The sequence below is a fragment of the Charadrius vociferus genome, unplaced genomic scaffold (genome assembly GCF_000708025.1).
Source record: "Charadrius vociferus isolate BGI_N301 unplaced genomic scaffold, ASM70802v2 scaffold87, whole genome shotgun sequence".
Lineage (NCBI taxonomy): Eukaryota > Metazoa > Chordata > Aves > Charadriiformes > Charadriidae > Charadrius > Charadrius vociferus.
The window spans coordinates 1,931,361-1,947,387 of NW_009649314.1; the positions used below are offsets into that span (position 1 = coordinate 1,931,361).

The window sequence follows — 16,027 nt, forward strand, 5'->3', positions numbered from 1 at the left end:
TATGAAGAATAAATAGGATATTTATACTCTTTCTTGAGTGACTTTCTGGAGATTTTGTAACTCTCTTGTTTTGGGTCTGGCTTTAAGTGTAAGCTTCTTATATGCTTGTCCTCTTTCTTTATGGAATAGAACTACGTCATGATTGCTGGCTGCAGAACAGCCACCATGGCCAGGCAAGTGTTTGTTAATCATTATTGATCACAGCACAGCTCCACAGTAGGAATACTTTATGCTGGTACAGTGCAATACTGCTCAGCAACTGCTGTTTTATGAATGAGATAAGTGTACAGCTACACTTTCTTTGGCACTGTGAGGGTGCCATTCTTATTGCCCATTATTGTTTATTTACCCTTCAGCCCTACTTCCAGTAGAATCAATGACATAAATGCTTTTGCGCTATTGCCATGGATGAGAACTTGTTCAGCTGAATAGAACTGATAAATGGAATTTTTTCATAGTGCATATTTCTGAGAAAAAATGAAGACATCATAAACCATGAAAGTTGTCTCATTTAGCTGCTATGAGATTATTCTGAAATTTAGGTATTTAGAAAATTTCCTTTAAATTGCATTTAACTAATTTTTTTGAAATTTACTTTCAGGTATGCTACAGAAATTAAATGTGTATAGCATGGCAAATACAGAGGAAACTTGTTCTCTGAGTCATTAGGAAACACTTTATAAAAACTCATTTTTTTCTTCATCACTATGAGGTAGTAAGTGGAGTTTTTCAGGGAGATAAAATTACTTTAGCCATGTAGATTTAATGATTTCAAAGGAAAGTACTCCCAAACTGCAAATCACTATTTGCAGACAACTTGTAGTTCAGTTTAATGAAGCTTCTTATTTTCCTTGCATAACTTACAAGTGAGGTATGAATTTTACATCTGAAATAAAAATATATCTATACCTATGTTTCCTCTGTGACTTGTATGAGAATGTAATGAAAGAATGAAATATATCTGATTGAGGATGTGAGAGAACAGAATTGTGTGACTGTTCTAGAAAACTCATAAAATCCACCATAAAAGCTAACAAACTTATGCACATATTGTTCATCTTTTCAAATGATCCACAGCTTTTTAAAAAATAGAGCAGCAGCAGAAGTATCTCTAACATTAATATGAGTTTAATGTAATATGCATAATTGTTAAATCTTATAATCATTATAATCCATTTTTATTTTGGTCTCAGCAGACATCTATGGGAATATAGTTTCCTTGTTTATTATATCCCTGTTCACATTCAACTCCTCTGAGTCACTTGATTCAAGTTTCAATTGAGTTCAAAGATAAGATTTCTCCTCACTTTTGGAAACAATCTGTTGAATACTACCTGTAAATTTTAGCACCATGGAGAAAATAATCCTACTTGATTTCAGAAATACCATCATTAATGCTCTCGTTCATCTGAGCTGAAATAAAAGTTCTAAGAGGTCATTGGTGACTGTGATAGACATTACTGTGGGTTTGTTCACTTTGAATTTAAGGAAAATATGAGTTATAGTTTTACATTTACATCTAGAAGAGATTATAAGAGTCGATTTTCAGCACTATATTAGTTGGGACAAGTGCTATTTATTTTGTCAGGAATTCACAAGCTTCACTGGAAATAATGTTTTCAAAAAACTATTGGAAGAAATATTATACTTTTTGTTTTGGCAATTTAATTGGATCTATAAAGCATACATTTATTTCAGAAAAGGGATGAGATGGAAATGAGAGAAATATCTGAATTTTAAAATGCCTTTTCCATGGATCTGAGCTCCTAGTTTTCAGCAATTTCTTAAATAAGAATGCATAGGTTAGTTTTTCTATTTTTGCTTGGTACAAATTGATGTGCTCTTTTGAAACATTTTACCTTCTCCTGTAATTTCAATTCCTCTCCACACTATTTCTCCTTACCATGCATCACCTTTCTTCAAACCCACAGGTTCACATCACAATATATCTTGAAAACCTCTGCATGCCTCTGCATTTGAGACCAGAAAAAAAAATATCTCCTTATGCCCTTCAGCCTTGCAACTGTATTAAGTATCTTCTAATTATTACTGGATAATTATGTAGGATTAAAATGTTGAGGAGTATCATGAAATTCTCTCCATCAGATAGTATCCAGAAATGGCCATCAACCATTACCACAATTCTACCTTTAGAATGTCCCATATAAATCTGTTCTGGTCAGATGTAGAGATTTAGGAGACAAGATAATAACTTTTCCTTTCATTTGGTTATTAAAAGATAGCAGTTGTGAAATATTGCAGCTGCGAGTACTGGTGATTTAAGAATAGAAATAGAATAGAAGGAAATGGTGATGAGTTTGAAGCCTTTGTGCAGGAACAAGTCCAGGTCTGCAAGTCACGTCAACACACATCTACGACTGTACTAAAAAGGTGTGATGCATCATCAGTGTCATATACTAATGTGGATGTGCTTTCCCACAACTGGCTTGTTCTTTATGGCACAGAGCAAGGACAGTGTGCTTGCTTGGCTGCATATCCAGCTCCACATAATTTTCTTCACACTTTAAGTCCTAACATGTTAGAGCATCTCTAACATCCAAAATAGTGCTATGGATAATGATTCATTATCTATAATGATTCATTATTCATAGCGAATTATACTCCAGAGGCTTTGCTGTACTGATTGATGTGAGCCTAAAATGTTATCTCAAATTTGAACTTTAACTGTTTGATAGCTAAAATTAGAGAATGCAATTGACACTCATGGTGATTTTAAAGATTTTCCCCATTCTTAAATTCAAGTCAATTATGAACACAAGAGTCATCTGATTAAGGCGTAATCAAACAAGAGAACAAAAGATCCACAATAGGCAAGGTATTAGTTTCACAAGTAATGAGAAAAGGGGAAAAAGTATTCTGCAACATTTTGTTTTGCCTTTTGAAAGTTAGATAGTGTTATTTACTTTTAATGAAATCATAGCAGCACAGCTAGATGATGAAAAATTTTATAGGAAAGAGCTGAACATCTCCCCCTGTGGCCACAATGTGTTGGCCACTTTGCAAAATTCTGTATCTTTTTTTTCTCATCATAGTATAGCGAGTACCATATTGTGGGACGGAGGAGGTGTTGAGCTACTACAACTGTTAAATAAAGACAGAAGTAAGCTCTGTGTTTTCCTCAGCCATCCAGTGACCTTTTTTTGTGTGTCTCTGTATCACAACCTGCCTCAGCTTTCCGTCTGGGGGCACTCTGAAGTAAGTGGACATTCTTCTAAAAAGTATTAAAGACATAACAACAGGTAAATTGTCACCAGCCTGTGACTTGATCAAGGCTGTTGAGAAGAGAATCTGAAGCAGCTTGAAAAGCAAAAGACATATATGATATCTGCTGTGTTAGCATGGGGGATAATTCATGAAGAATCGGCAAATTTAAGTTAGGGGAGACAAATGCAGAAAAGCAGAAAATTTGCCTGAAAGGTGACGTGTTTTTGGCAGGCATTCACATGGATTCTCAGGGCCGCAGTACTACAGTGCTACTATGTTTACTTGCCCTCTGTAAAGCTATTTTATAACTGTCATTTTTCTATCCTCCAAACTTTTTCCAGGCAGAATTTCTGTAGCTGGCACATTAATCTAGGATTTCCTAACTCTGCTGTACAGATACAGCCAGTGTATGTGTACAGATCAATTCCAGAGCGCTGGATTTAAGGCCCTTGTACCACACAGCATTACATGCATTTATTTCTTTGTGGGAAATCCTGAAGAGAAATACCACAATGGTAACTCTGGGGACCTACTATTGACAATTGCCAGAATTTGTTTCCTTCTGATCCTCTCAACCTCTGACACAGAGAAAAAGCCTACATACGTGTTTCTGAATAGTAAGTTTGGAATGCAAAAAAAAAAAAAAAATGCTCCTCTATCTCTAAACCTAAAGTAATGCTGTGTAAATTACTGAACAAAATTTTTAGTAGCATTTACAAGTTTTCTTTGATGGTGGTGAGAGAGAAAGGGAAGGGATCGGTAATATTGCTTCTTTGAGAATGGCATTCTACTGATGGGGACTTGCAGTTCGGTGGCGTTTTTTCCCACTTTCCCTATGCCATATGGTACAAGAAATTAAGTCTAAATTTTTAGAGGTAAGTATGAAGCATTTAGTCAGAATGAGGGAGAATGAGGTCGGGGAGTGCTGACTCACCATAAGCATGTCTATAACTCACCATGAGAATTTGGGCTGTTCAGCCTGGAGAAGTGAAGGCTCCAGGGAGATCTTATTGCGGCCTTCCAGTACCTAAAGGGGGCCTCCAGGAGAACTGGGGAAGGACATTTTAACTAGGGCATGTAGTGACAGGACGAGGGGGAATGGATATAAACTGGAAGAGGGCAGGTTTAGATTAAACATTAGGAAGAAGTTTTTCACTTTAAGGGTGGTAAGGCACTGGAACAGGTTGCCCAGAGAGGTTGTTGAGGCCCCATCCCTGGAGGTGTTCAAGGCTAGGCTGGACATGGCCTTGGGCAACCTGGTCTAGTGGGAGGTGTCCCTGCCTATGGCAGGGGGGTTGGAACTCGCTGATCTTCAAGGTCCTTTCCAACCTAAACCATTCTATGATTTACCAAAGGATCCTTATTACATTGTTATGAATGATCACAATATTTGTAACAGCATTATAAAGTCTATGCCAGAACAAGTCCACTTAAAAGAAGGCAGAAATCAATCCAACCTTAAAAACAGGAACAAAATCCAATCCTGGTCTAGCACCTTATGACATAAATTCTTTTTCAGTGTGAGCTAAAAATGAACTTTAGATTGATGAATGTCTTAGAAAGGTTTATTTGACATAAACAATATGTGCTATCAAAGGAAAAGAAAATTGTGGATCTATTCCTGTGTTACAGAAACAAATTCAGCTTGAAGATGCCATGTTCATGTTTAAAAAGGTTCCCTCCTCTCATCACAAGCTTATCTCCAGGGGAAAGGACTTCCCTACTTATAACATTGACAAAGGCTGCTCTATGGAGAGTGTTCATTTCCCTCTTAGGTTTTACGAGTAGCTTGCAGGTTTGGCATCTAATAAAATTAATAAGATCTTTTTACTAAAGTGAGAAGTTGTGTGAGGGGGCATGGAGTCCTATGGGACTTAGAAACATATATGTCTATACCAGTTTTTTGTCTCTGCCCTGCAGTTTGATTTTGGGCAAATCACCCTTTTTTAATACCATATGTCACGTGTTTCCTGTGTTAAAAAGAGAAAAATGCCATTTTATGTCTCTGTGACGTGTAGATAAAAAAAAGCACATCATGATAAGAATTGTTTTTGAGGGTGAAAGGAAATTATGACCAGTGGACTTCTACACTGTGAATTTGCATAATAGTCAATGATGTTAAGATGCTAGAACGCCTTGTTCCCCTAGTAATTCTCCTATATGCAGGAAAAACACTGAATATTTGAATCCCTAGTTCAAACAAGGAATTGGGTGTATAGCAACTAGAATGATTTGCTTCATTTAATGCAAGCCAGGGATCTTGGCACGTCATTAAAATGTGAGTACCATAATATATTTAAAAGACAAGTCAAAATTGGCTTTGTTTGCAAATTGTATATTAAATCTGGTTAGAATTCCTCAACCCTCTAACCTTCATTTATCAGTGCTGTGATTCATCATGTACTTTCATACTTTGTTTTGACCAGTGGTTCCCGTGTTGGGGAGAGCAATGTTTGCACTGCTGTCACAGGATTCAGTGGAAATGAGAGCTGCTGATGTGCTCTGAATGTCCTTAGTATAGAATCAGGTTATCTGTAAAATCAGAGATGTTTCTGTATGTCACGATTATTGTGGGCAGAGGCAAGAACTGGTTTATATTCAGGGAAAAGTACAAGGCGACTTAATAATTTCCAAAAGACAATACCTAGAAAGGAGCAGCTTCTGGGGCTGAATGGCCATTCCACTTCAGACAACATTTCTGAGCTATGTCTCTTGACTGCCAGTACACTGTAAAGATGTGTTGACATATCCCAAAGAAATGGCCAACAGAACTGTCATACTTGGCTCTAAAAACAGTGAAGCCTCTTTTATATCACAGATGTTAATATCAATTTATACTCATGTTATATTCCCATGTTTATACGCAATAATACTCAGCTGCTGCTTGCCACCTTGACCCCTCACTCATCTTGATGCCCTTGGGATACAGTGTAGTGCAGTTAACACAGGTTAACTTTAAATTTGTTTTAAATTGTGATCAGTGCGTTATGTCTGCCACTCTTTAGCATAATATCAGGGCTGGAGTGAGAGGGGGACTCATGGATTTGTATTAAGATTTATGTCAGAAAAGAATTTGATCTCAATAGAAATGCTCATGAGACCTTTTCGACACTGATTAGTGGGAAGGGGTAAGTTATCGGAAGGTCTTGCCTGCCTCTCCTGACAGTTTAAAGCCGGAGGTGCCTCCTGCCAAGTCTGAAGCCAGGAAGAATCTTGCTGTCTACAGCCAACACACGAAATCCAGTTCTGAAACATTCTGGACCAATATGAAATAGGTAATATTGTATTTTCTAAGATCAGCCAATAAAAGGATAAAAGTCAGGGAGAAAGACAGGGAAGACATAGTTTTAGGGCATAGGGCATAGTTTTAACTGGTGGACTGAAAGGAAAAATCATATTTTGCAAATTTGAAGAGCAAAGAGGGTTAAGTTTTGTCCTTTGCAGTTAAGAAACAATATGATGCAATGCTGGAAACTTCTATTCCCCTATGTTGAGGGACCAGATGGATAACTGCATGTGTTAGTCAGAGCACTGTGCAACCTGGATCTGTGACTCAATATAGGATTATTGTTTGTGAATTCTGTGTTCCTGGAAAAAATCATGTATACCTAAAGTTCAGAGGAGAAAGAGAAAGGAACCAGGCACTATTAAATCTTTGACCAAAGATGTACTTCTTGAGTGCCTTTAAAAATCCTTCTTTTCTGAAATAACTCTCTTCCTCATTACATATTTTGCCAACCACCGACCAGGCCTTACAGCAACATCCTGTTAACATTTGGACTTGCAAAGTCTATTACACCTCCAAAAAGATTTGCAATATCTAGAAGCCTTCTTTATAGTCATTATCCTATGTCATTGTCTTAATAAGCAACACCAGCAAATATAAATTCTTTAGATACTTCATGCAGTGCTCCACAGTTACAGTCAAAAGCTCTTCACTGGATCATTGCCACATTGTGGCATTGTATTGCCACACTGATCTTTGCTTAGATATCCTATTCACTTATCCAAACACTTCTTGCTTTTATTTCTGCATATTGAAAAATCTTCAGTAAGCTCTCTCTACATGTACACAATCTGCAATGAAAATATTCATAGTGACACAAGATAAATAATAGCAGTTTTAATAAAAGTTTGAAGAACAATTAGAAAATATGTTTAAAGAAAATCAGGTCAAGGAGATAAAATAAAATCCTATATTCCAGGGAATTAAAATGTTGAAATATTCATTAATGAGAATTGATTCAGTGTTCATTCTTTCAAGACAATATTTTAGAACATTTCCTAGATTACAAGTCACTAAAATTTATTCACTTGTGTGTCTTAATTATATGGAACTTCACCTTATTTTTATTTTACCTTATTCCATTTAGAAAGCAAGATTTAAAAATGGACTATGAGCTGAGTTTTTGCAAGCCATATTACAGGTGGGATGAATGTTTATGACTGAGCTATCAATGTCTTCAAAACAAAGTTTACAATAGAATTATTAAAACAACATTAAATATAACAGCATGAACAATGCTTCCATCATAACGGCCTCATCATAATTCAGTAATAAAAGGAAGTCAATATCTCTATCTTATTCTTATCTTTAACTAAGAGTATTTCACAATAAAAACATAGTCTTGACATTACTAAAGTGAAGTAAGCTAGCATTTAGAAAGAATATTGATATACTGTGTAGATGTTACTATCATACAGAAATAGCACATACATAAAACAGTCTCTCAAAAATACAGAAAAGCAAACATATGGCTTGTAAGAAAAATTGTCTGTCAGCTCTGTTCTCTATTGATTCTTTTGATCTCTATGTGTTGATCTATGTGGTTAAAAAATAACCACAGTGAAAAAAAAGGATGCATAAAACTTATTTTTTTTAGATAAACAATACTTTTGGCAGTTTACATGGCCCAGGGATCCTATTTTTGAAGCAAAGATTGAAAACTTTGGTAACCTACAAGTACAGCAATAGCCTACATCCTCTAATTTGTTCTAATGAGAAATAAAATATGATTACTCACTCAAAATTGGCTGTTGGCACTACCATAATACAAACTGTATATTTATTTTTTTTCTGTCCAGAGACAGAAAACCAATGAAATATGAGATTTATATTGAGAATAAAATAGAAGTTGCTCTATTGTATGATGCACAACCAAAAATGCAGTGAGGAAAAGGCTGAAGTGTGAGAGTCAAGTAGGGTCAGTGCATTATACACAATTTTACATTATAAATCTGTGTGAAAGAGTAAAAGAGTGTCTGTAGAAGAATTATTAGTTCAGGATCCTGCATGGAAGAAACAGGACAAAACATAGAATTACAGCCCTGGAATTCAGGAGAGCTAACTTTGGCCTCTTCAAAGACCTACTTGGAGGAATCCCATGGGCTGAGGTTCTAGAAAGAAGGGGGGTGCATGACAGGCGGTTGGTGTTGAAACACCACTTCCTCCAAGCTCAAGATTGGTGCATCCCTAGGAGCATGAAATTAGGCAAAGGAGGCCGGAGAACTGCATGGATAAGCAAGGAGCTTCTGGAAAAACTTGGATGGAAGAAGGGAGTTTACAGAGTATGGAAAAAGGGACTGGCTTCTTGGGAGGAGTATAGCAACATCATTGTCAGAGTACGCAGGGATACAACAAGGAAGGCTAAGGCCCACTTGGAATTAAACCTGGCAAGGGATGTCAAGGACAGTAAGAAGGGCTTCTTCAAGTACATCAGTAGTAAAAGGAAGACTAGGGAAAATGTGGGCCTGCTGCTGAATGAGGTAGGTGCCCTGGTGACAGAGGATGCAGAGAAGGCGGAGCTACTGAATGCCTTCTTTGCTTCAGTCTTTACTGATAAGGCCAGCCCTTAGGAATCCCAGAGCCTGGAGGTAAAAGAGAGCCTCAAGAAAGGAAGACTCTCCTTTCAAGGAGAATCAGGTTAGAGATCATTTAAGCAAACTTGGCACCCATAAATCCATGGCCCCTGATGGGATCCACCCCCAAGTGCTGAGGGAGCTGGCGGAAGTTATTGCTGGGCCACTCTCCATCATGTTTGAAAGGTCATGGAGAACAGGGGAGGCATCTGAGGACTGGAGGAAAGCTAATGTCATGCCAGTCTTCAAAAAGGTCAAAAAGGAGGACCCAGGAAACTACAGGCTGGTCAGCCTCACCTCCATCCCTGGAAAGGTGATGGAACAGCTCATCCTGAATATCATCTCCAAGCACGTAGAGGAAAAGGTAACTGGGAGTGGTCAACACGGATTCACCATGGGAAAATCGTGCCTGACCAATCTGATAGCCTTCTATGATGGCATGACTGGCTGGGTGGATGAGGGGAGAGCAGTAGAAGTTGTCTAACTTGACTTCAGCAAGGCTTTTGACACTGTCTTCTATAACATCCTCATAGGTAAGCTTAGGAAGTGTGGGTTAGATGAGTGGACAGTGAAGTGGATTGAGAACTGGCTGAATGGGAGAGCTCAGAGGGTTGTGATCAGTGGTACAGAGTCTAGTTGGAGGCCTGTAACTAGTGGTGTTCCCCAAGGGTCAGTACTGGGTCCAGTCTTGGTCAACATATACATCAACCACCTGGATGAAGGGACAGACAGTATCCTCAGCAAGTTTGCTGATGACACAAAACTGGGAGGGGTGGTTGACACACCAGAAGGCTGTGCTGTCATTCAGCGCGATCTAGACAGGCCAGAGAGTTGGGTGGAGAGGAACCTGATGAAGTTCAACAAGGGCAAATGTAGGGTACTGCACCTGGGGAGGAATAACCCCATGAACCAGTACAGGTTAGGCATTGAGCTGCTGCAAAGGAGGTCTGCAGAGAGGGACTTGGGAGCCCTGGTGGACAACAAGATGACCGTGAGCCAGCAATGTGCCCTTGTGGCCAAGAAGGCCAATGGTCTCCTGGGGTGCATGAAAAAGAGCATGGACAGTAGGTTGAGGGAGGTCATTTCCCCCCCCCTCTACTCTGCCCTGGCGAGCCCACGTCTAGAGTACTGTGTCCAGTTCTGGGCTCCACAGTTCAAGAAAGGCAAGGAACTACTGGAGAAAGTCCAGCAGAGGGCTATGAAGATGGTCAAGGGAATGGAGCATCTCTCTTATGAGGAAAGGCTGAGAGACTTGGGTCTGTTTAGCCTGGGGAAGAGAAAACTGAGAGGGGATCTCATCAATGCTTATAAATATCTAAAGGGTGGGTGTCAAGAGGATGTGGACAGACTCTTTTCATTGGTGCCCAGAGACAGGACAAGGGGCAACGGGCACAAACTGGAACCCAGGAAATTCAATCTCAACATGAGGAGAAACTTCTTTACTTTGAGGGTGGCAGAGCACTGGAACAGGCTGTCCAGAGAGGCTGTGGACTCTCCTTCTCTGGAGATATTCAAAACCTGCCTGGATGCAGTCCTGTGCAAGCTGCTTTAGGTGAACTTGCTTTTGCAGGGAAGTTGGACTAGATGATCTCCAAAGGTCCCTTCCAACCCCTACCATTCTGTGATTCTGTGAAAGGGAACAAAGAAGGTAACATAGAGATATATGTGAGAAAAAGAAACAAAAAAAAAAAAAGAAAAAAGGGAAAAAAGAGGAAATAAGAGTGATAAATTTCTGATATTTCCTTTTTTCTTGCTTTCCTCTGAGGGCAGGGGTCTGTGCTCATTCAGGTTTGTAACTTACAGCTTTTCATGCAAGCTTGGACAAATCAGTCGCGTATCATTGTTCGGACTATGAAAACTTGTCCATTTTGAGGCTTTTAAAAACCCATATATTTCCATCACCACCTGCTTTTAAGTCCCACGTTAAAATAATGGTATTAAAATCACTTATGAGACAACTATACTCCAAAATCAGGAAACGTTAATGAACACTTGGATAGTTGTCACTGGACGTGCTTCATTAATGAATATATCATGTGGTGGGGAAAGAACTTAAAGTCCTTTTACCTAATGGCACCATTAGTTTCATATCTTTTTAATGGGGAGCAAAATGAAGACATCAAAATTCTTTATTTTAAAAAAGTACATGGAGCAAAAATAATGAAAGAATTAACCAGTTCCCTCCAAACATTCTTGGAAGCAAAGTCAGTAATATTTGAGAGAAAATGAAAATGGCAACCTGTTGTCATAGAAGGTAGTGTCTGAGTGCAGGAAAAGCCAGGAATGCTGTGGTCTGTCTAAGAGTGTCAGCTGGGAAAATGATGGCTTCTTCACCAGAACTTACCCAAAGAACAAAGTAATGATCTGTCTTCCTGATTTACATAATAAACTTAAGTTATGACATTGAGATTATGGATTTGTTAGAAAACCAGGATTAACTGGACTATAAACAACCACCTCATTACCAATAAGCTCATTTATGTATTTTACCAAAAAATCAGCTTGTCTTTTTCAATAACAGACAACACAAGCAGTGAAAATCGTGGCACTTAAAAGCAAATATTAAAATACTGCTGGTTAGATTTATTTTTTTTTTAAATGTAGATGTTTTGAAATCTTCCATCCAGTAAGTTTTAAAGGAGATTTTTTTGGTAATTATTATTTGATTTTTTAACAATGCTTAATGTAAATCTTATTCGTGATTTAGCAATTGTGTAAAATAAAAAGATGTAGTTCTGTTCTTACATAAAGTTCAAAAAAATACATGTTAATACTTTGTAATTGCCAGTGGGTTTTTTTACTTATTCTTAAAAAAAAAATAATATTACCCTCTTTCTTGTTAGGAAACAAGCAAAAATTTAAATGTTCCTAATAAAAATGACATAATTAAATGGGTGGCAGAAATTATATCTGTATACTATTTATACAGACATATATGAAACATAGATGTAATCAAAACACAAGTTGTGTGGATGCGACAGTGAATATGGCTCTAAAAACAGCCTTTCAACAGAAGTGGGCCATCATAAATATCCAGAACAAATTGTGATACATCACTAATTGCAAAATCCACACTCTGATATATAATATGGTAAATTTTATTTGATTCCTCAATCTGTCACATCTTCTGCTATACCTCAGCAGTCAATCATGGATATATGCAGTGATTTCTTAGCCAATGACTGATGCTTATTATAAGCAGCATTATCTAATACAAATAACATCATTTTAAGGTATTTCACTCCTGTATTACTTCGAATTCTTTAGCAACAACAAAGTCTATTCACAAGTGGCATCAGTAACATAACATTTTCACTTGTAACTGGACTGCTTGGGTCAGAGTAAAATCCTTCTCGGAGAATTTCTGTCTGTCAGGCAATTAAGACATTCGATTTTATTTGGAGACAAAAGCTGCACAGCTCCAATTTATTTAATTTCTACAGCCATAGTGACTGGCAGTACTAAATAAACACTATTAATAAATCATTAATCTGTAACTAAAGACTAGGCTTTTTCTGGAGTATTTGCCAAATGTCTACTGCAGGAAATCTCACTGGAACGTCTGTCATTCTCGCAGTTACAGCAGAGACAGAAAAGTGAGTGTTTCAGACAGCTAAATTCAAGCATGAGTAAAACAGCAGAACAACTTCTGTGTTATTTATAATAAGAATTCAAAACACCAAATCTCAAAATGCTAAGTAAAGAAGGAACAAATCAGTTGCTGATTCAGTTTGGTAATGGGGACGTGAGGCAATGTAACAAGAAAAGATCCTTACACGCTATTGGGAGTAAGAGATGAGGACAAAAAATGAAATATGATGAAAATGAATAGGAAATCTGATGCATTTCTACCTTCCACCTCAGCCTCCAGGTTTCAAACGAGGCCTGAAATGTCATTCATGTAATTATTACCGTATCAGGTTGAAAGCAATTTCAACTCAGCTGATTTGATTGTGCACTAATGGCTGCGAAAAGAAGATAAGGAGTGTGCATGGTAAAAATAGCTGCCCATTACAATAGCAGCAAATGGGGTCAATTTATTAGATAACCTTAAATTCCTTGATGGTTCAGGTGGTTTTGGTTTTTTGCTTATTAAAGGTTAACGTCAAATATGAACATGGAAATAAGCTAATTGAAGCCTTTCCTGTCAACCTTCGCCTTCCTTGTGCGGCTGTTTGAATAGTGACTGACACTTTTTGAGAGAGTTTACTAAATCCCAAAGTGCTGATGATGGAAGGTATCAGTAGCTGCGTTTCTTGCCTGTCAGTGATAGTTGTGAAGGACAACATGTGGCATACCTCCTCTTCACTGGAAAGTGACAGTTGACTTGTAATCTGTCAGAAACTGCAATTTAATTCCAGTGAAATGAGGAAAACAGAAACTAACATGTTGGTTACTGCTTCAGCCACAGCCAAGAGTCTAAAAGGGCCTTGTTGGGGCCTTGTTGCCAACTATTGACCTGGCAGAAAATTGTTTAGTGTTGCTGACAGGAGAGAGCCTGGAGCCACCAGCCTCTACAGAACAGCCCCTTTCCTCACATGTTTCAACATTTCAGAGAATCTCCCCATGTATTGCTTTTCTGTCCTCTCTCATGTACCTCTTTCCTTCTCTTTACTTTATAAAATACAAGACTTGCGTTTCACCCCGCAGAAGTTCTCCCCTCACATTTGCTTTCCAAACTATTGCTTACATTTAAGTGGGGAATGAATTTGCAAAAGCCGCTGCCACTGTCCAATGTCACATTAGACAGTCTCATAGCCCTGTACCTGAGCTATGGTCTCCCACATTTTGTTTGGACTGGTGTGGCTGTGTCCTGCCTCTCCTTCAACTTCACTGGGCCTAAATAGATACAAATAAAATTGTCAGAACTCCTCTGTACCTATTGATGAATACTTTCTGTTGACCTGCTCAATGAGAGTATCTGGATGTTGGTCAACTGGGAAAAACAGGCAAGAAGGGAAGTAAGTCTCAGACATTTCTCATCCAGCCAGTAAATAGGAACTGTTAAGAGAAAAATCTGAACAAATACATCAACCAGTGATATATGAACATCAAAATGACTGTACAAACATTTAAAAAGCCCTCTCAGGTAGTAGAGACAGGCTTTGAAAAGTTGTTCTGGAAAACCAGACCTGCTGAGCGAGCTGGAGTGGATCTTTGGGAAAATAAATTATTGCTTTAAAACTCCTTTCCTCTTATGTTTTGTTCCTACTTAGGTAAATATATAAGAAAAATTGGTATGGAGGATACGGTACCCCTCAGACTAGCTGATTTGTGAAGTTCCTTCACAGGGGTTACAAATCCTTTCCCTATTTCTTAATCAAAGCCAGGCTGTAAGGAGCCTGTATATGCTGTGAACTAAAAAAACAAGCAGGATGTATGATATTGAGCAGCATGACTTCGGGGAGTGGGGAGGCAATGTCCAAAAGGAGCACCACTATCAAATGAAACTGAAAGGAATTCAATACAGAGATTTCTTTCAACACACACCCCCCCCAGAATTTGATGGGGTATTTAAAAAAAACCAAACCCTACCTTTTGTATTTGTTAGTACGTCTCTAGTGAAGCACCACTGGTGGAACACCTGTTTTTAGCTACATACATGTACAGAAGAAAGAATAATTTCTTTGGATCACTAGAATTGCTTCTTAGTTCTGTCTGACTGTATACTACCCTTGCCACCCTTATTCTTGGCAGCAATAATAATAGTAACTGCCACAACAAAATTGAAATGTTACCAGTTTCATCCTATATTCTGCAATCTGAATAGTGTAGAGAAGTAATTTCACTTCTTATTCAATCTGCATAAAATAGCAAAGAGGTATTTCTAAAACCTTTCTCTCCCTAAACTCATTTATCAATAAACATATAAAAAACCGCTTGACGTGAATACTAAACATGTGTTCTCTAGTGCTGCTATTAGATCAGGTAGAAATTAGACAGTCAGCACTGCCACTATGTATGTTAGGACATGTTTAAAACATTGTGCTCTTAGCTTCATATATAAACTAGCGTCTGGGAAAAAAAACAAACAAACCAACTACTAATCTTATTTATTCTCCAACTATGGTATTTTGGCAGAATAAAATCTAATTTACTAATTTATCATCACAGTGAATAAATGTGTGTCTGGTAAAATTTTCAATAAAAAAAATTCCTTTTTCTGTTTACAAGAATGTTACTTCTCATTTTGACAAAGAGTCTTTTATCTTGAATGAATTACTGTCCACAGAAATGGCTGAGCAGGGAATTCATAATTGGCTACTTAGTCAATTGTTTACTTTGAGTGTGCAGTAAGGACTATCTGTGAAAATGAAATCCAGTAAAATAATGAAACAACAAATTAGGTATGTCACATCTTAGTAAACAATGATGTCTAATTATGAAAGAATTTGTACTTACTTGCCAAGTGCAAAACACTCCATCTTAACAGTAGTTCCCCTTGCAGCTGTAACTGTGTAAGGAAAATGGACTTCAATTTTTGGTTCATATTCCCCCATCACACCTGGAAAATAAAGAATGTTTAAAATATGAAATATCATCAGTTTTCCATTTGTTGAGATTATCACAGAAAACCCCTGCAGCTTGGTTTTTGAATCTGCTCAGCAGTAAAGCTAGTAATTGATAGAGATAACTTTGTTTAATCTGATGTGCTTTGCTCAGGCCCACTACATATTCTCAAATGCTCTTCAGGGTTACCAGCAGCACAATAGTGAGCATAAGAAAAATGGTTTATTTTCTCAAACATGGGTTAATATTTACATTTTGAAAGATTAAAACAGGCAATCAGTTTTAGAAGGGTGAGAAATTTCATAGTCCAAAGCTTTGTTAAACAGTGCACTGGCAATTATGACAAATAAATCAACATGTCATGATGTGTTCAACTGAGGACCTTGAGTACTGTGTTCAGTTTTGGGCCCCTCGCTACAGGAGAGACACTGAG

The 16,027-nt window shown here is 37.8% G+C and overlaps 1 protein-coding gene across 1 annotated transcript in view; it reads right to left on the reverse strand.

Moving 5' to 3' along the window:
• Positions 1-16,027, reverse strand: part of CNTN5 (contactin 5) — a 251,808-nt gene that overhangs the window by 145,789 nt on the left and 89,992 nt on the right. The window contains exon 6 of the mRNA XM_009889417.1: positions 15,487-15,589. Coding sequence (XP_009887719.1) covers positions 15,487-15,589 — 103 coding nt within the window. The remainder of the gene's footprint in view (positions 1-15,486; positions 15,590-16,027) is intronic.